This window comes from Narcine bancroftii, chromosome 6 (assembly GCF_036971445.1).
Source record: "Narcine bancroftii isolate sNarBan1 chromosome 6, sNarBan1.hap1, whole genome shotgun sequence".
In the NCBI taxonomy this organism is placed as follows: Eukaryota; Metazoa; Chordata; class Chondrichthyes; order Torpediniformes; family Narcinidae; genus Narcine; species Narcine bancroftii.
Genome location: NC_091474.1, coordinates 63,006,711 through 63,031,250, shown reverse-complemented (window position 1 = coordinate 63,031,250; position 24,540 = coordinate 63,006,711). Strand labels below are relative to the sequence as shown.

The following is a 24,540-nucleotide window of genomic DNA, read 5'->3' as shown; positions in this document are numbered from 1 at the left end:
GCACCGCACCCCAAGGATGTGTGGTTAGCCCGCTGCTCTACTCATTATACAAGCTTGACTGTGTGGCCAGGTACAATTCCAATACCATCTACAAGTTTGTCGATGACACCACAGTCGTCATCAGAATCACAGACGGAAATGAGGAAGCCTACAGGAGGGAGATAGATCAGCTCGTTGAATGGTGTCACACCAACAACCTTGTGCTCAAAATCACCAAAACCAAGGAGATGATTGTGGACTTAAGAAGGAAGTCAGAGGAACATGACCCAGTCCTCATCGAGGGCTCAGTAGTGGAGAGAGTCAACAAATTCCTGGATGTCAACATCTCCAAGGATCTGTCCTGGAGTCTCCATGTTTTTTTAAATTTTTTACACTATGAACCATACTGACCAAAATACACACAAACGTTTCCCTCTTGAATATACAGTGTCATTTTCTCCCCTTTTCCCCCCTCCCTTCCCTCCCTCCTTCAACCCCTCCTCCCCACCCACTCAACGTTCAACATATATGATACATTAAACCCATTAAACAATGTCATCACAATGAAAATAAACAAGAAATTTGTGTCATCTACTTTTACATACTGGGTCAGTTCATTTCGTCTTCTTCTGGTGGAGGTCGCGGTAAGACCTCTCTGTTGTGTTCCATGTACGGTTCCCAAATTTGTTCGAATACTGTGATGTTATTTCTTAAATTATATGTTAATTTTTCCAATGGAATACATTTATTCATTTCTATGTACCATTGCTGTATTCTCAGGCTATCTTCTAATTTCCAGGTTGACATAATACATTTTTTTGCTACAGCTACCATAATAAATCTTTTTTGTGCTCCATCCAAATCGAGTCCAAGTTCTTTACTTCTTATATTATTTAGAAGAAAGATCTCTGGATATTTTGGTATGTTGCTTTTTGTGATTTTATTTAATACCTGATTTAGATCTTCCCAAAACTTTTCCACTTTCTCACATGCCCAAATTGCATGTACTGTTGTTCCCGTTTCCTTCTTACAGCGAAAACATCTATCTGATACTGTTGGGTCCAGGGAGTCTCCCATGTTGATGCAATCACAAAGAAGGCTCACCAGTGGCTATACTTTGTGAGGTGTCTGAGCCAGTCCGATATATCACGGAAGTCTCTCGTAAACTTCTACAGGTGTACGGTGGAGAGCATTCTGGCTGGTTCCATCATTACCTGGTATGGATACACCAACTCTCGGACAAGAATGAACTCCAGAGGGTTGTTAACTCAGCCTGTGACATCACAGGCACCAGACTTCACTCCATCGAGAATATCTACATGAGGCGGTGTCATAAAAAAGCAGCCTCTATCTTTAAGGGCCCATCACCCAGGCCATGCCCTCTTCACTCTGCTACCATCGGGGAAAAGGTAGAGGAGCCTAAAGACAAGCACTCAGCGGCAAAAGGACAGCTTCTTCCCCGCTGCCATCAGATTCCTGAATAATCAATGAACCAAAGATACGGCCTTATTTTTTGTGGACTATTATTGCTTTTCTATATTATTGTTGTAATGTGGTTATAATATGAATGCACTAATGATGCAAAACACTGAATTTCATGATTTGTTCATGACAATAAATCCTGATTCTGATATACTCATGTAATTGTCAATACTGAGCAATAGTTGATCCCTTCGTTTTTGGCTCCAACTGCTTGCTCATCTGAGCCCCCGACACCCCAACAGTGGACCTTCGCCCCAGCCATCAGCCTTCTGGAGCTCCCGATGCCCAGCCACTCGCCTACTGGAGTTTCTGACCGCCGATCTTTTCCCCAACCACACACCCATCCAGGCTCCTGACCACAGACTTACCTTCCCATCCAAACTCCAGATGCCTGAATGATGCAATTACTTTGAGGCCAAAAGTTTCATCCATGTTACAGTTGACCCCCATCCTCTTTTTTAGCCTGAGAAGGTGGTTCCAAAAAGTTCAACGATTGCACGAGTATATACGGTATAATCGCTAGTCAGAATGCAGGAGCAATCAGTCATCCTGAAACTCTATCCCAATATCTGTATAGCTCAGTGTCAAATTTAGTTTGATAGTGTTTCAGTGAAAACCTTGGGGCATTTTAAAATGCTAAAAGCAGGGCAACACTGAGCTGTCAGCTCTGGCAATTACCAAGACACTAATGCTAGTTAGATTGCCAGCACAGCTGATGTCCCAGGTGTTTGCAAGATATTACAAGTCCTCCTGTTCACTGGCCTCCAGCTCTGCAAAATAAAAATCATGGGCTTCACAAGTCCCAGAATGTGAATTAAAAATTTATTTATCAATATATTAGACATGAAAAACAAAGATCAAAATAAATCATTCATGCATACCTATACAAAATAAAAGTTCCAAAAATACAATATATACTAATTGGGACATTTTACCTTTCTCTATACCAGTTTCAGCAGTACCAAGAGTGTTGGAATTACAAGTTAAAATAAAACAAAATCACCGTCTAATCTGGAACACCACACTCATATTTAACTTTCTACTCACATCAAGTTCAATGGAATGATGTAAAAAATCTGTTAAAAAGTTATCAGTTTGAAGAATTCACGCATCAGTTAAGTTAATGGTCATTATTGAAAAATTTTGGCAGTGTAAATTCACAGGCAACAGCTAGAAAGTTTGGACAAGGGTTTCAAAGCATAGATTAAACTGAAGAGCAAAGATACGGGGTGCAGTATTTACTTTTCAGGCCTTTTATTTTAGTGCTTTCTGAATTCTGGGACCCTTCATTCCTGTTCCTTGCCCACAGTCATCGCCTTTCAACACAGGTCTCACATTCGGAGAATCTGCAGTACAAGACCCTCCTGTGATTAGAAAATATGAAGAGAAAATTCTGGCAATATTGTATGGTCGAATGCATCTAGAGGGGGAATAAAAACAACCGTGCACCATGTAACAGAGCTGTGCATGATGAGGTGTTCTTGTTCAGCAAGGTTAGGGAAATTAAACAGCACAGCTATTTAATGAGTTGGGACAAAAAGTTGCTTAAAACTCCAAAAAAAAACAATGATCAGGTTACCTCTCAACCACTGCACCCATCTCCAAGTACCCACCTCATCCACACATGCATACCAGGTCCACCACAACCAGAATTCAAATAAAAATCCTTTGGCATGAATAACCCCTACTTGAAAAATCACTGTCATTTTTTTTTAAATTCCAGGTGACAATTTCTTTAAAACATTTTATAATCCCAGGGAAAGCCAAACCAATATTTATGTTTTAAAGCCTAGAATGTTCTAGGAAATTTTGTTCAGTCCACAACATGTAATAATAACTTGCAAAATTCTGTCAACATTAAGGCAGAATTGATGGATTGTTGGAGGATGAAGAACATAGTGATAATGCAACTTTCAGGGGAAATGATAGAGTCACACAAAATACACACAATAAAATCCCTGCTATTCGGGCAACAAAAAAAAAACGCAGAAAATAAATGCAGTAAAATCCCCGCTATTCAGGCAAAAAAAACCACAGAAAATAAATAGGTAAAAAATATGAAAGTTTAAAACTGGCACCTTCCCCACCCCCCAAATTGGGTCATTCATAACTTCAAGCAACCGGCAAATTCACTTATCTGGTATCTATAACTCCCCAGATACCGGGAGTTTTACTGCATGTGGTTCACATAGGCTATTTCATCCAGAGAAATTCTTATGGGAATTGGGTAGATAAAAGCCTCTGGAACTTTGTGTTTTTTTTTAAATAAAAACTACACACCTGACGCCGTTTCTCCTATTGTTTTGCCTTCCTCCTGTACACTGTTATACAATGAAAATGATGCCATGGGCAGGAAATTCACTCCAGATATACGTGCTGGAAAATGACCGATTCACCAATGGGAAGAAATTTCAGGGTATGGCATTATTCATTGCATTGTCACAGACTGAATTCAATATTACAAATCACAGCTTCACAATATTTTCCAAAGGGTTCAGGCATATAAAAGAAAGGTTGGTTGGGAGAAAAAAAATTCACACACTGAACTGGAACTCTACAAGCAATATTTTCCTATTCCTTCAACATGCACCAGTCTTCTGTACAGAGTCCATCGGACAAACAATGGACTGAAACATCGAAAGGTTGAAAGGTTCAAAATAAGTGAAGTTAGGCAAAGCCAGGAATCTCCTGATGGAGCACTGAAAATATCAATTTTACCAAGGTACCATTTTGTTAGAATCTGCAGTACAAGACCCTCCTGTGATTAGAAAGTATGAAGAGAAAATTCTGGCAACATAACCAGCAACTTATTTGGCGCCCCTGAACAGATTTAATCTGTAATAGATGAATAATGCTAATGGAATTTTTATTTTAACGAGCTGATTAGTAACAGGAGCAAAAGGACCACAGATGATACGTCATAGTGTACTGCAAACATAAGGCACGATTCTTCCTATTGTGCTTTGACCAAGTATACTCTGAACAGGGACCAACTTCTTTACATCAGAACCAAAATATACAGATGATATATTTCACTAATTCTAGACTCTAAATCCAATCTTCATTGACTGTTCAAAGACTCAGAGGCACAAAGACTCCTGAAACTTGGTTTAAAAGCAGCACGCTATGGAAAAGAGGCAGCTTTGTAAACCTTTCCCGTCAGCTTTTGTGTTCCCGATTCCATTTCGAACCTGTGATGAAACAACTTTGGATGCCATTTACAGCTAACAACTCACGTCGCACTCCTTCATTGCTGCAAGTCCATTAAAGGAGCTGATACGGTTTTGATCCATCACAAATTAACAGCAGTGTCTCCATAGTCCTCATTCCATCGCTTGTACCCCTCAAGAGTCTGAGGGCCTACACTGCGCTTGATCTTCCTTAATGAATCCTCAAAGTCTGAAAGTTGGATCTTTCTCACCTGCATAGGCAGAGCACAAGGCAGCGTCACATTTGAATTCTCAATAGGTATGGTTTATTAATACACTAAAATAATCATGGAACAGGATTACAAATAAGCATGCAATATACAGAACTACGGGAGAAACTCAGCAGGTTACGCAGCTGTTATGAGCCCAGAGGACCCCAAAACCAAGACAAATGGTTACTTAAAACAAAAGATACTTTTAATCATCTTTAAATGTGAAAATAGAATCAAACCCAAACTTATTACTATTAACTTAACTTCTAATTCTAAGCGCACCTGTATGTAATGTGTGTGTAAGTTCAGAAAAGTTCTTTCATTCACAGTCCAATCTCACTTCTCACTCCTCCAAGTTCACTGGTTGCAGTCAATTCTTATATTGTACACAGAATTTAACATTTATGAATTTCACCAGGCTTTGGTGCTTGAAAGGTTTTCAGAGAGAGATTTGTTGCTCGTTGGACACCCACAACTGATTCCTTCCGATCAGCCACTTCAGTGTCTTGCCAAAGAAACTTGACCCATCAGGGTTTTCCAGATGATAACCTCTTTCAAATCACCACAGAGTTCCTTTTTGTTTCCCTTAGTTCAAGTGAAACATTATACAGCCAGTCATCTCCTTTTGTGTGGACCACAAGGGCTTTGACCAGGCTGAACTAAGAGCTCACAACCAGTCTTCAAAATGGGGCTTTTCCACAAGCGTGCCAGCTTGTGCTGGACTGCAGAACTGAATTCTCTCTCTCTCTCACTCAGAGAAAACCACACGACCCTCTTAGAACAGCCAACTGCACTCAGACAGACTGCGGCTCCAAACCTAATCTTCTGAGTTCGTTCATCTGTTGCTTTCCAAAATAATAATCCATTACTCCACAGCAGGTCCTATTAACACCTACTTGTGAAGTCCTTACAGGTATTCTTCAAAGTTTGTGCAAAGGCATCAGAGCCTGGTCTGTCTGGCTTGAGCAGAGCTCTGGCATTTTAAATGAGATCTGTTTTGAAGGGTCTGTAACTGTGTGTGACCTAAACTAAAAAAAACCTGCCACAATTTATCTCCTTTAAAACATATCTATATACAAAATATAACATAATCTGTCACACAGCATCCATGAGAAGTAAAAGGTAATAAACATTTCCTGAGCTCTGTCAGGAAATTTAAAAACAAGTTCAGTTTCTTCAGCAGTTGTGTGTATTAAACTTGATCCCTGCATCTGCAGATTTTCTTTTTTTTATATATTTTATTTATTAATCATAATGCATATATTGAAACATACAATGAATAGAACTTAAAAACAATTCAAAGAATACAATGAACTAACCCCCTACAACACCCACCCCCCCTCCCTAACCCACCCACCCAACCCCACCCCCCACTTACCTACCCCAAAGAAAAAAAAGTGAAAAAGGAGATCAAGCATAACCACAAAATTCATCAATTAATTACCATGGATTAGAGAAACACCACTACTGTGCTTGAAACATTGAACTAAAATTAAATACTGAATGGAGCGGGTCATCAATTTCACTCGCTCGTGTGATCGCTACAGAGACTGCGAGTGTGGTTGAGTCAGCATCGTGAGAGAGTACACCGTACAATACTCTCATCATTGCCCAGCATCGCAAGAGTGTAGCGGACCGCATATCACAAGCACGGGAACAGATCGGAATTCAAAATTGAAAGTACGGATTCAAACCATTGTATCTTCAAAAATTCTTAAGTCAAACCATCGCAAGTAGGGGAGCACCAGTAACTGTTCACTGGTGTACAAATAGGACAAATATTGCAATTTAACACATGGAAATACTTCGAACACAGAAGAAATGGTTCACACCTCACTGGCAGCCATACTCCTCACTTCCTCTGGCTTGAGTTCTGCAGGAAAAGGAAAGCGTACATTTTAGTTACCTAAAATGTCAAACCAGAGCGGATGAAACACTGTAGGAACACCAAACATGCATACTTTAACAAGAAAGTGGTTAAAAACTGGCAACAAAGCCATTGGATAATGGTAAAAAGGCAACTTGCTCCTTTGGGAAGAAAGCTTGGTCAATCTTACACCTGTGGATTAAATGGTTTTGGAGTTGGATATCTGTGATTAATGATGTTCACAAAGGTCGATACAGGGACTCGTGCTGTTTGTAATACTTGAAAAAATATTTAGATGTGGATGTTGGAGTCACAAATCAGCAAGTTTGCAGATGACACAAAGATTGGTGGAGCTGTTGACAGCGTGGAAGGTAATCTTGGTGACTGATGAAATAGGCTGAGATGAATTCTAATCCGAATAAATATGAAGAGATGAATTTTGGAATCCCTAATGAGGCTAGAACATACAGTGCCCTTCATAATGCTTGGGACAGACACTTTTTCCTTTATTTGCCCCCTTTGCTCATAGTTTTGAATTTGCGATCAAACAATTCACATGCAATTAAAGTGCACAATCTGGAATCAGGGAGATCAAGGGCCAGGTGAGATGGTCAGAGGGTTGGGATGGAGAAGGGAGTAGAGTAGGGAGAGGTGTAGGGGGATAGGAAAGGGTTAGGAGCAATAGTAAAGGGGGGGGGGGGAAGGGAAATGAGCCTTTGGGATCCATCAGTAGCATCAGCCTTGGCTGTGCGGGGGAGGTCAGGACCACACTAAGTTTTTGCATAGTCAGGAGCCGGGGCTGTGGTGAGAGTTGTTGGGACCTCTGGCCTGCAGGTGGCTGTGTCCGATGTGAGAGTTGACACTGGAGGTGTCAGGACCTAATTAAAGTGCACAATCTGGAATCGGGGGATCAAGGGTCAAGTGAGATGGTCTGAGGGCGTCAGGACCTCCATTGGGCGAGCAGCTGGAACCCAGGCAAGAGTCGACGGCCAAGGCGTCAGGAGCTCCAATGAGTCATTCTTTAATGAAGGGCTCAAGCCCAAAACGTTGGATGTGTATCTTTATCTTTGCTATATAAAGGACACTGCTTGACGTGCTGAGTTTCTACAACATTGTGTTTTGACTAAAACCATGCCCAACATTGTCAACATGATCTCAACCAGAGAGCATTTATGTATAATAACTTCCCTACCCATCGCAGAAAACCAGAACAAAAAGGCTTGTTATGCTGCATCAAGAATAGAAGCTCAGGCAGTGATACAATGCAATTCAAACCAACCTGGATAAATTAGAACTGTGCCAGCTTCAAATGTTTTTATTTTCCCACAACACGCAAGTGACCCAAAGCAAGGTTGGGCTGGGGAACTAGGCTACAGCCCCTCAAACCTGCTCTATAATCCAATCTTAGATGTCATTGGTGATCTGATAGCCCAAACTCTACATTTCTTTCTGTTCCCAGAACTTTGATTCCAATATAGTCTAGAAGGTGTAGAAGAAATTTCTTAAGATAATATTAGGTTAAAGGGATTTGCACTGTAACAGCTGGGTAGAATCAGAAAAGAGAAAACATATCAATTCGGGTTTTTAGACTGCAGGAATTTAACGGCACAATCAACGAAATTTGCCACTACATGGGCAGTCTATAAAGGAAGTGCAGGAATATTTATTCAATTCTTGCACCGTGATTTATCCTGCAGGACCCCTACTACTTTTTGGGGGAACCCTGCAGTCTAATTCACACCGCAAAACTCACCTCGTGAATCTGACGTCCAGCGGATGACTCAGGCCACGCTTCTCCACGTAAAAGCATCAGGACTAACGCGCACAGGAACTTAAGGGGTGCAGTGTAAATGACCGCAAGGTGAGTAATTATGTTAATTTATGTTAAATTTTTCAGATTTTTCCAACATTGCTGTCTAAAAAAAACACTAGTGTCAGAAAAGGTGTCAGGATAAACTGAAAAAGGAGGTGAAGTAATGAGATCTGAATGTAAACTGAAGGATGGCAGAAACCAATTTAGCATAAATTATGTGTCCAAATTTCTTATGAAAATTAAAGAGGAAAACAAAAGTAATGAGAAAAGAGCAGAGAAGTTAGTGAAGCTGGAAATAACTTACAATGAGTTGGAACACATATGATGAGATGAATGGCATTTCATTTCATAACCACTTGCCTCGAATTGGACCCAGCGCTGCATCTTTCGCCAGTGCGGTCAGGTCACTCCCCGAATATCCTTCTGTCTGCCTATAAAACACCATAAATCATTCTTTTTCCCAAATTTAGACATACAGCACAATTATAGGCCTTTCCGGCATACAAACCAGTGTCGCCCAAATACTCCAATTAACCTACAAATTGAAAGATGGGAGAAAACTGGAGCACTCAGAGGAAACACTCATGGACACAGGGGGAACATACAAACTCCTTACAGACTGAAACCCAGGTTGTTGGCGCCGGACTGAAACCCAAGTCACTGGCATTGTAACAGCGTTGCACTGTTATGCTAACCTTGGCACCCAAAGTTCACATATCCAACACAAAAGATAGAACATTCTAAAGCACTGAACTCAAAAAACGGAGCAGCAAGTCCAAGTCAGCATTTGTACTACAAGTGTGCAATAAATATTTGGGCAAAAACTCAGGACTTAGTAAAACAAGATACTTAACGAAAGAGCCAATTTACATACTTTTCGATGCCCTGCACCCTCAACGTGCCTTTAGTTAACGAATACCCATTAATCTCAGCTTTAAAATCATCTGTAGTTGATAGAAGATAAAAATTGAACTTGTGTCCTTGGCATACAGGAGCATTTTCTAAACATCCAACCTGCAACAAAACACAAAAATGATGCAAGAACTCAGCAGGTCATGCTGCAACCATAGGATAAATAACCAACCTTTCCGGCCAGAGCCCTTCATCAAAGTATGAGCAAAAAGCAGACAGGCACCTGAATGAAAAGGCTGGGGAAGGAGAGGAGCACAGACCAACAGGTAAAAGGCCATAAATGGACATAATATTAGGGCAGGAAAGGTGAGAATTGATCAGGAGAGACGAGTGGCTCCGTGAATGCAAAGTTGAAGGAAAGGGGAGACAGATATAGGGGACAGGAAACAGATATAGGGGAAAGGGATAGACAGGGACCTAATGGAAACCAGACGAGTTGACGTTAATACCATCCGGCTGAGGGGTGGGGGGCGTGGGGTGCCCAGATAGAATGAGGATATGAGAGTGGTCTCAATCTGGCATTGCACAAGACCATGGACAGGCACGTCAGCATGGGAATGGGTTACCACTGTGTCAGCCCGGGAATGGGACAGGGAATTGAGTGGGTGCCGCTGCGTGACCTGCCAAGTTCTTTCAGCATTTTTGTGTTTTCACTATAATCACGGCATCTGTGGACTTTCATATTATAGTGAATTCAACAAAACAGGTTAGTTTCCTCAATTTCCGAAAACTCATGGAGTTGCTACTTAATAACTCTGAAATACAGTCTGAGCTGATGTGTGGAGGGTACTGCAGCCATTTTCTAACGGTTGCACAATTACTGTGGAACATTAGATCAAGAGGCACAAATGAAGTTAAAGCCTGCTATCGATCAGCCTGAAACAGAAAAGTAATCAATAAGGAACACACACGATCTTAAAAAAAAAGCATCTTGCACTATTATCAATTTCAACAGTTCAAAATGGTAATTACTTACTTAGCCAGGTGATCAAGTTCTTTTTGATTCAGTGGACGGCCATGTTTGGCCAAGAGATTTTTCAGTAGCAACAAACGAGTCTGGGGGAGACGCAAGAAAGTAAATGGAGCTTCAGAAACTGAACACCTCACTAGATCTTGCTGCTCTGCCATTCTGATATCAATAATGCAGAGAACAATGGGGGGGGGGGTGGGGGGAGAGAGAGAGAGAGACAGACAGAGAGAATATACATTTCTGTATTCAATACTCATTAGTATTCTTCATTTACTCAACTGGGCCACTTGAATAACTACATTTTACATGGTCATATTGACTAGAAATAAAGTATCAAGAAAAAGGTGAATATAGAACAGTGAATGAGCAATTAACAAATAGAAGTATTAATTTAGGAAGTAACCAGGATTAATAAATCAGCAAAACAATACATTCCACTACATTAGAATAAATCATTACACAAGACGATTATAAAATACCCCAGCCCTGGAGATTTTGCAGCGAAACATATTCTGATAATTAAGTTTAAAGTAATGTTGAAAATTGTTAAATATCATTCACTTACTTGCTTATTTGGCAGAGAGACAAACACTCTCTTTGTAAAACGCCTGCAGAGAAGAAGAAAGACCAAAGGAACATTCACACTTCCAAGTGACCTTTAGAATAACTTTAATAATTACGCCTTCCATTAATGTCAGTTTTCAAAATTTTAAACTTACCCTTTTGGTCAATTCATGTATTCATAAAAGAAAGCCATTTGGCCCATTTTATCAGGAACGTACTATTCAATAGTCCCATTCCACTGCTCTCTTCCTGCAAATACTTTTCTTATGCAAAATGGAAGTCCCTTCTGAATGCTGTTAAATGTGATTCCTTTCAAAGTATAACCCAAATCATAATCGGTTATGTAAATATTTCTTCCTAATTTGCTCATTACCTATAGTTCATTCTCTAGTTACTGACGATTAAACTGTGGCACTTCATGACCTCCAATTAAAATGGCCGGTGAACGACTGGTATAAGGGTTTGTGCAAGGCCTTTACAGCACTAGCGATCAGGGCCAAGGTTTGAATCCTGCGCTGTTTGTATGCTCCCCCCGTGTCTGCATGGGTTTTTCCCTGGGACTCCGGTTTCCTCCCACTGTTCAAAACATATTGAAGGTATACGCTAATCAGCCGGCATGGACTCATGGGCCAAAATTGCCTGTTACCATGCAGTTTGTCTAAATTTAAATTTATTTTAAATTTTAAAACCTTAAATGATTTTGAACATGATTAAATTTCCTCTGAAATTCCTAAAACCAGTTCCTGACAGAGTTGTCCTTGATTACAATAATTTATAAACTTGAACACTGAGCCAACTAAAAAACTAACACAAACTGAATATTACATTAAAATAATTTACAAAAAAAGTAAAATGAACATTAAAACCTTCACCTTTGCCACTTAACAATTTAGAATTCCCCAGCATAATGTAAGGCAAGGCTTTGCTCATTTTGTCATTAGACTTAAAATAGAATCCAGCAACGATTTCTGTTACTAATTTTCAGACTCTCATCTTGACACATCAACATCAGGACACGATGGCTCATCTCTGTAGAATTGCTCCCATTGGAACTGCTGGCCAAAAGCAAGCATCATTCTGATGCAAAAATTTTTTAAAAGGGACATGGGAACAATCTAGTTAATTGAAACCAATCTTCAATCATCTAAAAATAAAACTACAAATTTAAATTGCAAAGTGAAATCAGATGTGGGACAGAAATTGGTAGCAATAAAAACCTGTGGCATTGCCATTCTGGCAGCGCTGCCAGAGACACAGCAATCCTCCGCGGGGTTCGACCAACAATGGCTCCTTACAGACTTTAAACAGCCTGTTAAAGAAGCCAATGGTGGTTTATTTAAAAAATCCTGTGACTGCAGGGTCTGGGCCAAAGATGGCACCGCCGATGTACGGCAGCTGCCATGAGGGGTTGCAGACTCCAGGGAAGCAGAGGACTGATGCAGGGCACCTGAACACAGAGCCCCCCCACACACTGAGAATGAGAAGCAAGGGAGACGACCCACAGGATTGTGACCATGGTGCTGGACCAGTGAGGGGCTCGGAGGCTAAAAAAACAACCATACAGTCAGTGGGCTGTTGGTGACTTGAGACGAGGAGTGCACGCAGGCTGGGGGCGACTGACTCAAGACTGACTGAAGGGGCACCGGGTATTGGAATGGAAATGTGAGGGGGTACCGAGGGCTTCCTGATGGTGCCAGAGGTTTGAATCTGAAGCTCAGGGCACTGATGGTTTGGACTAAAGTCCGTATGGCTGCAGGAGCGCTGGAAGCAAATCCATGGACACTCAGTGACTCTGGAGTAACTCTCTTTTGCTTCTCTTTCTCTGACTGTAACGAGCACTGGGAGAATCTTTGCCTGCCTTATGGTAGGCTATAGGAAATTTGGTGTAATATATATCAAAACAGAAAAATGTAACAGCTATAAAAGAATTTAATCAGTAGGAAACAAGTCAGTGATGGGGAAAAGGGGGCCATAGTTGAGGACAAGAAACAGTTAAAATGGTATTGGCCACATGCACACATTCAGCACTGTACACAGTTCTGGTCATTCTGATGGAACAAGGATAATGGACAGTTCAGAATTAGCCAATCAAGTTAAGACTAAATAGAAGATTTTTTTTAAAAAGACATCATCAAATCCAACTGAGGGGATGGACATAGCTTTGGTGTCAATACCTTATTGTTCCCCCCCCCAAAAAAAAGTTTATTCCCAATAAATTATTAACAAAAAAAAATTCAAAGACTAATCACACCTTTACCATCATATCCATACATTTCCATCAATGCACATTGTTACACGCTTTCTAATTACAGCATCGCTACCTCTGTGGCACCTTGTCATTACTGCCCCCCTCTGTTGTTTGAGGGGCTTCCCCACATTGCCTGGTAACAGGCTCCTAGACTGTGGTTCTTCTCTACAACACCTCGCCTTAAACTCAGCACCTGTGATTACCCCTCAGTTGAGTGCAGGAGCTCCAGTCTCCACAGTGGGAACTGAACCAGAGCCTGTTGGCACATAGGTAAATGGGCAAACCAGCTGAACAACAGCAAGGTCAAGCAGTTTTAGATGTGTACCTTTCAGGAAAAAAGAGAAGTGCCCATTCAATAGCTTGTATTAACATCAAAATGTGGTGATAAAGGAAATGTTTAAAATATGGCACCATATTTAGTGTAGGCCATTTTTTGAATTAATGTCTAAAATGAGGGCCTCATTGGGCACAAGCTGGAGCAGAAAGTGTTGAAAAAAGGGTGGGGAAGAGTAAAAATGATTACTGAAAAGAGTCAAGAGAAGCTCAAACACCCACTGATACCTGAATATATATTCAGCCAGCTCGTTTCACAAGACCATATAAAAAATGTCATTATGAAACGCCCTCTGCTGGGCAAGATTTCCATTGAAATTGGCAAGCTGCCCGACTAAAACGGAGCAGCAATACAGAAACACAAAATACTCACCTGAGGACTGCATCATCCAGCTCCTGTGGCCTATTTGTTGCACCCATTACTAGAACTCGGTCATCCCCAATGGACTGCACCTGAAAATCAATTTGGACAATTGCTTTACTGCTTTGTTTACACTGATGATGACTTTGTATAGGATATTGGCATCCTTACTCTTTCCTTCATATTCTATTTATTGTTCAGCAGAAAACAGTGAACGATTTGCTTGTTCCTTTCCGATGACTCTCTTGTGATAGCTACTACTGACAAGTAACCTTGAGTGAGCACTGCTGCGAAAGGGTTGTATATGGAGCTCAGTGGCAGGGCATCGATCGAGCAGACTGCTCTGCCCTGATAACCCTTCACACATGCACTCAGAGACTACAGAAATTGAGGAGGTGCTGCTTTTCGAGCCCCAGCTGTTCTTCACCACTTTTCCTAATCTGCCTTTTTGCATCCAAGTGCATTGTTTGGATACCAGGCAAGGTGTCCAAATTCATGTTCTTTCTGCAAGCCTTTGAGGAGCGGTCAGGAATATAAAATCTGGATGGAGCTTCCTTCTGCTCCCTTGTTCAAGATATTACAACTTGGAACCCTGGTATGCTTTTAAAATGTGGTGAGGAATTGCATTTATTCATTGGCCTATTGAGGAAACAAAACCCTAATTTCGAGTTGAGAGAAGGTCTATGATTCTGAGAGGCCTATATAAAGGGGACAGCTAACACCTTTTTCCCAGTGCAGGAATAGCAAACACCAGGGGACATCTGTACAAAGTGAAGGGAGGGAAGTTTAGGGGAAACAATCAGGGGTGGTTTTTTTTTTAAAAATACACAGAGTTGTGGGTGCCTAGAATGTTAGTGGTGGAGGCTGAAACATTAGAGTATTTAAGAGACTCTTAGACAGGCACATGGATGAAAGAAAAATAGAGGGTTACGAGGTAGGAAGGGCTTAGTATTTTTTGGTCGGAGTATATAGATTGGCACAACACTGAGGGCTGAAGGGCCTGTACTATAATATTCTAAGATTCAAGTTTCTGACCATTCATTGGCATCTTTAAATGGGTTGTCAGGCATTCAAATCCCAATGGTAAGTTGGAGCAGGAGGCGAGGCCCACGACTGCTGTCTTGCCTTTGCTATAAGACACCAAGCAATGTACTTGTGACCCTCTGCAAGGAGGTTCAAAAGGAACTGTGAGTAAAAAAAAAAAAGAGAAATGAGAAAGAAATTAATTTTTTTCTCCTCATGGTCAGGTACAGCTTATCTGTTGGAATTGGCTCACTCAACCATATTGTGTTGTCACCCAAAAGTTAATAAGAGAATTTTTAACTCAATCAATGCTGAACTTTTTTTCTGATCCAGAATTTATAACTGGATGCTGTTGGCAGGATCAGAATGCATCCTGATGAGAGAAGAGAGCTGCCTCCTTGAATGGCTAATAGATTTCCATATTAACTAAGAGCCCTGTTATATCACCTCAGTATGGTGCAAGTCTCAACTAACTTTTCCATCAGCAGAAGATTACAGAAGCTCAAAAAACACAAACCTCCTTATTGAAGGACTGTTTCTGCTATCAGCAGACTCTTGAACAGACCTCTCATTGGTAAATTATGCCCTGGGCTGTTCCAACTGTACTTTTCTCTGTCCACTGTACTTTTTGACTTACCACAACAATATACCATGCACTTCTGCTCTGCTGCACTTAAACATTGATCAACTTGCCGAAATAGCCCACAAAACAAACCTTTTTACTGTATCCTGGTACACGGGACAATAACAATTCAAGAATTAGTCAACCAGCATAGCTTTTGCAACAAACAACCTGACATTCAATTTAACTAATTTTCAAATTTTGTACCCAGATTTTTAAAACAGAATTCAAATTCTCAGATTGATGACATTTAAATTTGCATTCTCTGGGTTGGAATTGGCTCACTCAACCACAATTGTTTCTTTGAATTGGAAACCTCTCTTTGCTGCTCTGGCACTTCTGTCCTGTTCATCCAACCTGCTTGGAACATTGTATCTGGCCTCTCTGGAGAAGGCAAAAGATAAACTGAGAGCGTAGGAAACTGAGTTTTTTCATTTAGTCTGGTCTAATAGACCCAATTCACATTCCCATGAAGTTTGTGTTGTGTGTTATTAAATCCTTGGGAGCAGTTTTGACGAGGAACAACAGCAGATTGGCGCCCATTTTCAAGTGGTCCTGATCTTTGTTGCTTGAGGAGTATCATAACTGGAACTTCACTCAATATAAACATGGAAGAACAGCTGTCAATCAGCCTTGCAGGTTGTGGAGAAATTAAAGACAATGAAATTATAGCAAGCTCACATTCTTCCTGGTTGAAAGTTTGGCTTTCTCTGGGAGAATAAATAACTATGAAATTTTAACTTCAGGCTTTGCTTGGTAAATAGTAGTCAACAAACTTGGCCAATGCTTGAAAAGGGGAAAAAAAAAATCACAAACTATATTTGAAGTATTTCAATAAGTCTAGCTGATATACAGAACGATCTACAAAACAGACTTTCTAAGCATTGGGAAATGTTGTTATTGATTCATTCAGTTAATATATGTCACCAGTGATCAATAGGTTTGTACATTCATGATTAAAAAGAAAAGTTTTAATAAATTGAATCAATTTTTTTTTAATGGACTAAACGCTTCCAATTATTTAAATCTTCCCCCAACTCAATTTAAATGACAGCAAAGATCAGGACCATTTGAAAATGGTTGGCAATTGCTGCTGTTCCTCGTCAAAACTGCTCCCAAAGATTTAATAACACAACACAAGCTTCATGGAAATGTGAACTGGATCTATTAGACCAGACTAAATAAAAAGGCTCAAAAAGTTTCCTGTGCTCTCAGTTTAATGGTGTTTATCTTTTGCCTTCTCCAGAGAGGACAGATACAATGTTCCTTCCTTGCCAAGCAGGTCGGCTGAACAGGACTGAAGTGCCAGAGCAGCAAAGAGAAAGGTTTCCAATTCAAAGAACCAATTGTAGTTGGGAGTTAAGTGAGCCAATTCCAAAAGCATAAAAATGAGCTGGAAGAACAAGGCTGGAGGTCATGGGGAAAACAGTTCTCCCATGACTGGAACAGGAACACTATTTCTCTCAAAAGAAAAGCTGCTGTATCACAAAAGAAATTTAGGAATACAGCACGATAAAGGTGCCTTTCAGCCCACGAGCTCATGCTGCCTAATTAACCCCCAGGTTTGTTTTGAACGGTGGAAGGAAACCAGGCCCCCTGGGGAAAACCCACACAGTCACAGAGAACATACAAGCTCCTTATAGATAGCATGGGATTCGAACCCCCGTCCCGATCACTGGCACTGTAACAGTGTTGCACTAACCGCTACGCCAACCATGCTCCCCCATCAGTGGAACGTTGTTTTTCTTTCCTTTGCATTGAGCAGTGCAAAGTAATATTTAATTGGTGGAATCCAATTTTAGTATTGGAAGCAAAATAAAGCAAAGCCACACTTTACAACTGATTTTGCCTTATTCGAATATTTACCATACTACCTTGCGGAAGGTAGAGAAACGCACATCCAACGCACAAGGGCATTATCATTTTATGGCACAGTCAGCATCAAGATCACATGTTCTACTATATACAGTACCAAAATATTGATTAACAAGTTTCCTGGTTGTGAGGGAAGGGAGATCCAATTAATGGAGCTCCAATCATATACTGCAATGCTCAAGTGATATTTAGCACTGGACCTTATTATTATTCCTTCACCCTTCTTTAATATACAACCAAGTACACAATGAAGCTCCTCTCTGCTCCAACACGTGGAGGACCATAAAGTGTCACTGGGGCAGCTATCCCCCAAATGTCAACATCACATAACCCATACTCACACCATCAAATTCTATTAAAAATTCTGTTTTTAAGCGCCTGCTTGCATCATGCTCTCCTTCTCTCCTTTCACAAAGGAGGCTGTCTACTTCATCTGCAACAACAATCAACACATTTGTCAGTAATGCAGAACCTGTCAAATGCCAGCATTTTTTTTTTTTTTAAAAAACCTCTAAATACAGTAATAACTGAGAATTTTAGTACTGCACTCACCAATAAAAATAATGGATGGCTGAAGTTCTCTAGCTACTGAAAAAAGAGCTCTCACCAACTTTTCTCCCTCTCCAACCTGAAAGCAGAAACAAAGATCATTTCATTAAAACATGATCTCGTAATTCAGCCCTTGCAATCTGACAAAGCATCTCCACGATATAAACTGTAATGAAACATTCAACTAAATACTTTGGAGGTGGTCTCTCCTCCATGATACTACATTGTGCATTACTTTAGCCGTGCATGGAGAAATAAAAATGACATTAAGGATAATTATAGAGTCCACGTGGACTGGAGTACTTTATTTCATCCTCACTGTGTTAGTCCAGTGCCCAAAGGCACTTTCCTCCTCCCTCTCCTAAAACTTCAAAATGAAGCAACTAACCAAATAGAAATCATTCACAACCTTACTTTCTCTGAGGATTACAGGGTTACTCACGTATTTGGAAGTGAGGCTTGCAGCACTGATATTAAAAAAGGTTGCATTGGATTCAGAAGCCACAGCTTTAGCCTGCAAGAAGCAAGAGAGTTGAAATGAAACAGCAAATTAGTACGCCACAAACTCCTTTCGTTTGGAAGAAGGCCCCTTAAACATCTTGTTCATCATGCATCACATTTTGGGCATCTTACCCAAAATAATTAATGAATTTATTCTTGATAAAGGGTCCCAACTCAATATACTGTCTTGCTGGGTACCTCCAGCACTTTATTGATAGCTGCAGACCATTACAGCGGTTTCCTTAACAGATCACAAACAATTTGGAAACCAATATTGCTGCACAAAATAAATCCATATTTTAGGTTGACACAAAAATACCGGAGAAACTCAGAAAGTCGCACAACATCTTCATGCAGCAAAGAAAAAGTTACATAATCGTAACTAGGCTCATAGTTTCAATGTCTGTTCTGAAATCTAATGGTTTCAGGCCTGAGCCCTTTGTCAAGGTATGAGCAAAAAGGGAAGCAGGTTCATGAATATTTTATCTTTTATATATTATTGAACCATTTTATTCAGGCACCTGCCTCCTTTTTGAACAACTTTTCTTACCAAATGAACTTCAAATGTAATCCAGGCCATCTAAGAAATAAAAATTAAGAACTGACATTAACATGCAAGACTTGTATGCCAGCTTTTCAGTGAAGATACCACACAGTTCAACAACACAAGGCAGGCATTGTTTTAAGTCAAGAGATCTGGGTAAACACTGGCACTGTCTTTAAACACTCCCACGTGGTGCTTTTATGTTAAAAGTTTCATGTTTAATTAGGATTCTGCTTAAGCCTGTGTGAAGTAGCCATACGAAATCCTGCCTTAAAGGATACAAGGCAGTCCACTCTTCAATTGTAATCAGTCAAAGCACAGCGGAGAGCAATCACCCAAGCTTGATAACATGGATTCAAGCTCCACTCCAGGTTGTCATATGAGAGCTGAACGATGAAGGTTGCCATCTTTCAAGTGGGAATCAAGATCAGGAGACATTATTTGTCAGAATGTGGCCATCAGTCCACTGTTGATGTGAAAGGTTACTGTGCAGAAGTTAGACCCGTCTCCCATGTCACAGCAATGACTACAACACAAATCCACTTCAATTAGAAAATGAGTTACAATCTTCTGAAATCATTCAATGAAATGCACTTATTTCTATTGCTTTGCTCATCTTTCAGTTTCTCAAACTCCCCCAAATCGAATCATTCTGTTCCTTTCGACATACACACACTTAAAATTGTCCTCATGTTTAACAAGTGAAAAGAGCATAGAAATAACCCGTTTTCATTCCAATCTTTAAAGGCTTAATGAGAAGCTATTTTTTTTTAAATAAAAGTTTCAGTTGGAGCATGCAAACCGTGATCTTTGATTTCATACCGTGCAGTTTATACATATTGCAGACAATGAACTGACTTGCCAATTCTGTATGACCATTGATACACAGCTATTGGCAATGATACAAGTCTTCACCTCATTCCAGTCCTCCATCTTCTAGTCACAAGGGTTTGGAATCTGCAGTCACAGCTAGTCCAGCAATGAATAAAAGCCACTGTTGGGTTTGAATTTATATTATTCAGTGTATCATGGGTTGAGCGTGGGATTATCAGGCTGCATCTTCTGCAGCATGCGCTGCATTTGAAAGCAGACTTGTTTGGATCCCATGAAGAATATCGAGTGCAAATCAGCATGGACCATCTGGAGTTCGTACAAAGGCACACAATGGGAGATTCAGTTTGCATGCTACAACTGAAAATAAGAAACATGCAGCTGATCACGAAACCTGCTCATTCTGACAGAACAGAGGGGCAAAGAATATCAATACATCAATCCTTAGTAAACATTCCATTACAAAAACAGCTTCTTTCTCCTCTGCCATTAGATTTCAGAACAGACAATGAAACTATGAGCATTACCTCTTTATGCACTACATGGTTTTTTTAAATCTTGTATTGGAGTAGTTGTAGTTTTATTATAATTTTGCACCTTGTTCTGAACCATACTGCTGCCTCAAAACAAATTCCATATGTTCATGACAAACCGGATTCTGATAATTTTGCAAAACAGCTCAACATTACACAGCAGTCACATTGACACCAGCAGAATCTGACCTTAATTACACAAGTAAGTATATGGACAGATTCATTTGGAGATGAAGTGATAAAGGATGGCTAACAAGAACCCAAAAAAATCCATTTATAATCACACTTTTCATCACCCAAGTTAGCAAAGTTAATAATCAATTTAAGTATTGTTACTATTCTCTCTCTTTGGCTTGGCTTCGCGGACGAAGATTTATGGAGGGGGTAAAAAGTCCACGTCAGCTGCAGGCTCGTTTGTGGCTGACAAGTCCGATGTGGGACAGGCAGACACGATTGCAGCGGTTGCAAGGGAAAATTGGTTGGTTGGGGTTGGGTGTTGGGTGTAATATACTGTAAATTGTACAGTAGTTGATTTGCACGAATATTTGAACAGAATATTTGTTGCCACAACCAAAATAACAGTGAACACTCTGGCACTTCAACACAGTGCCTTCCTACATCCAGCAGAGGGCACCCAGAATTACTTCGGATCTGAGAGGGCTTCACTGACTCAATATCCCAGATTAGGTACTCAAATTTCCGACATAATGGACCTTCCAACTTGACTTTTCACCGAGCTCTTACCGACATACAAAACTATATCCAGTCAGCACTAGAAATCAAATCCAGTAAACAACAATGCAATGGAGAGTACAGCAAGAATCATCTTGAAGCATCATGGCTTTAAAATTTTTTTTAAATCAACACATGTATGGGTACATTTCCTAATTACTTACCAACATTGTTTTCCCATTTCCTGGTGGGCCAAACAAGAGTAACCCTCGAGCTGGAGCTCTTAATCCTGTGAACAACTTCAGGAAAGGAAAACAAAATACAAAGTCAAAACATCCTCACTACAATAATTTCCTACATCATATGTGCCCAAAATGTCATTAAGTGGCTATTTTAAATTTAAATTTTTTTTTAACAATTCTAACAATAATGCACAATAGAAGACCCTTCTGGCCCACAAAACCCATGCCACCCAATCAAAATACCAACCCCATACATTTTGGGGGCTAGGAGAAAATAAAAGCACCGGGGAAAAATCCAAACAGGTCATGGAGAGAATGCACAAAATCCTTAATACTGCCGATTTGAACCAGGGTCACTGGCGCTAACCACACTGTAAAATGATTTTCCACATGGCATGATTACAATCTGCTCAGAACATCTCAGCCAGTGAATTACTTTGGAACTACAGTTGCTAGTTCAATGCCATCACTCTGTGCACAGTAAAGTGCCTAGACCTGCTTCACCTGCTCCTACTGTAACCCTACAGAACAACGTCGTGGAGGATCAGATTCAGATTTATTGTCAGTACACATATGGCATCACATACAACCGAGATCCCTTTCTCCTGCAGGCGCAGCAGAATTACCACTAATTGATGCAAAAAATAAACTGTGCACAGCGTAAAACACGCAAATAAAAACTGTAAACAAATAATAAATGTAAACAAACTGACTGTGCAATACAGAGAGAACAAAAAGAAAATCAATAAAGTGCACAAGTAAGAATCCTTAAATGAGTCCCTGATTGAGTTTGTTGTTGAGAAGTCTGATGGTGGAGGGCTAGCAGCTGTTCCTGAACCTGGTGGTGTGAGTCTTGTTGCACCTATATCTCTTTCCTGATGGCAGCAGCTATAATGAAGTGCGCTGAGTGGTGAGGGTCTTTGATAATTGCTGCTACTATCAAACAGCAGCATTCTCTGTAGATGTTCTCAATAGACCTAATCAGAAAGGACTCCCTTCAACCCTTTAGGAACTATAAAAGTAAAGGTTCCATTATTGTCATGCAATTCATTTTAGAATGTAAACATTCATGAAATTCTTTAACTTCTGTCTACTGTCAGGAAGACAAAGTCGCCACTTTGTCCAGCGCCCCTCACAAAAATGAGGCCCCAGCGAGGAACAAACTCACGACCCCTTGTTTACAAGACCAGTGCTCTAACCACTGAGCTATCAGAGCCTTAACTACTTTTAAGAACTAATAATGGTTCTTTATCTAACATTAAGAAAGTTTGGGAACAGGACTTAAAATAACTCTTTGTTGAACATACACGGGACTATAATGAAAAATGTACATTCATCCTCTCTATGCCAGACATTCCTTATTACATAGAGCCCCTATTCCAAAGTTCTATGAACTAAATTTTACCCCAATATATCCTCTAAATGTGAGAAGTGTACAACTCAGGAAGGTCCTTTATATTACATGTTCTGACTATGTCCCTCCTTTTGTAACTATTAGAAAGAGATATTTAGTAAACTATCTTTAATTCTTGATATCAATCTCTCTCCGAGCCCTTTTATTGCTATTTTTGAAACGAGTGGACCAATGGACTTAATCCCATGTAGTTGCATTTGCTTCCGATTGCCAGGAGGCTCCTTCTGCTGCAGTGGAAGGATGTTGTCCATCTCACACATACACAATGATTGTTGGATTTGATGGCATCCCTCTTGCGAGAGAAAATTAGGTGCTCAACAACTAAAAAGAGTATTAAATTTGTCTCTCGCTGGGATTCCATTTTCAATTATTTTCAAAATTTATAGATCAATTATTTTTGGCTTTTTTATAAAAAAATTCCTCTTTTTTCTATTTCTTGAACAATTAGTATTGAAATTAGTAGTCAACACCTGGCTTTGATGGTAATCGCTCATACAACAGACTGGGGTTAGAAATTGGTGATAGATTTTTTTTTTCCCTTTTCCCCCCAATCATAGGGATCTTATTTACTATCAGTAATTTTAATTTACTTCTATTTGAATTTTATATCATATCCATCTATGTATCTGATATATTTTTTTGTTAAAAACCAATAAAAAGATTGAAAAAAAGATAGTGGGGAGGGTTTTGCCTGTGATGTTCTGGGCTGTGTCCACTAACTTTTGCAGGGCTTTACACTCAGGGGTATTGGTGTCCCCACACCAGACCGTGATGCAGCCGGTCAGCACACTTTCCACCACGCAACTGTAGAAATTTGTCAGGGGTTCCGATGTCATATCAAACCTCCACCAACTCCTGAGGAAGTAGAGGTGCTTTCTTCACGATGCTATTAGTGTGTTGGGTCCAAGAAAGATCCTCCGAGACAGTGATTCCCAAGAACAAACTTGCTCACCCTCTCCACCTCTGATCCCCCAGTGATCACTGGATTGTAAACCTCTGGCTTTCCCTTCCTGAAGTCAACAATCAGTTCCTTGATTCTGGTGACATCGAGTACAAGCTTGTTGTTGGTGCACCATTCAGTCGAGTTTTCAGTCTCCATCCTGTATGCTGACACATCCCCTTCCTTTATACAACCCACTACCGTGGCATCGTTAGCAAATTTGTAGATGATGTTATTGTCGTACCGAGCCACACAGTCATAGGTGTAAAGTGATGCAGCAGGGAACTAAGAACACAGCCCTGTAGTGCTCCGATACTGTAAGAGATTGTGGAGGAGAGGTTCTTACCTTTTTTTTTTCTTTTCTTTTTCTTCTTTGGCTTGGCTTCGCGGACGAAGATTTATGGAGGGGGTAAAAAGTCCACGTCAGCTGCAGGCTCGTTTGTGGCTGACCAGTCCGATGCGGGACAGGCAGACACGATTGCAGCGGTTGCAAGGGAAAATTGGTTGGTTGGGGTTGGGTGTTGGGTTTTTCCTCCTTTGCCTTTTGTCAGTGAGGTGGGCTCTGCGGTCTTCTTCAAAGGAGGCTGCTGCCCGCCAAACTGTGAGGCGCCAAGATGCACGGTTTGAGGCGTTATCAGCCCACTGGCGGTGGTCAATGTGGCAGGCACCAAGAGATTTCTTTAGGCAGTCCTTGTACCTTTTCTTTGGTGCACCTCTGTCACGGTGGCCAGTGGAGAGCTCGCCATATAATACGATCTTGGGAAGGCGATGGTCTTCCATTCTGGAGACGTGACCCATCCAGCGCAGCTGGATCTTCAGCAGCGTGGACTCGATGCTGTCGACC

At 40.6% G+C, this 24,540-nt stretch overlaps 1 protein-coding gene across 2 annotated transcripts in view; it reads right to left on the bottom strand.

The window, feature by feature from the left end:
* Positions 1–2,266: 2,266 nt before the first annotated feature.
* The window catches only part of spast (spastin), a 77,197-nt gene continuing 54,923 nt past the window's right edge, over positions 2,267–24,540 (bottom strand). The window contains exons 7-16 of one of the 2 annotated variants that reach the window (XM_069885115.1): positions 21,325–21,399; positions 18,462–18,533; positions 18,023–18,098; positions 17,812–17,903; positions 13,963–14,042; positions 11,010–11,052; positions 10,451–10,530; positions 8,923–8,993; positions 6,715–6,755; positions 2,267–4,882 (exon numbers count right to left, since the gene is read on the bottom strand). In XM_069885115.1, the coding sequence (XP_069741216.1) occupies positions 4,754–4,882; positions 6,715–6,755; positions 8,923–8,993; positions 10,451–10,530; positions 11,010–11,052; positions 13,963–14,042; positions 17,812–17,903; positions 18,023–18,098; positions 18,462–18,533; positions 21,325–21,399 (759 nt within the window). In that variant the 3' untranslated portion in view covers positions 2,267–4,753. Of the gene's footprint in view, positions 4,883–6,714; positions 6,756–8,922; positions 8,994–9,436; positions 9,577–10,450; positions 10,531–11,009; positions 11,053–13,962; positions 14,043–17,811; positions 17,904–18,022; positions 18,099–18,461; positions 18,534–21,324; positions 21,400–24,540 lie in introns of those variants that run through there. The other variant, XR_011340108.1, reaches the window with a different exon arrangement.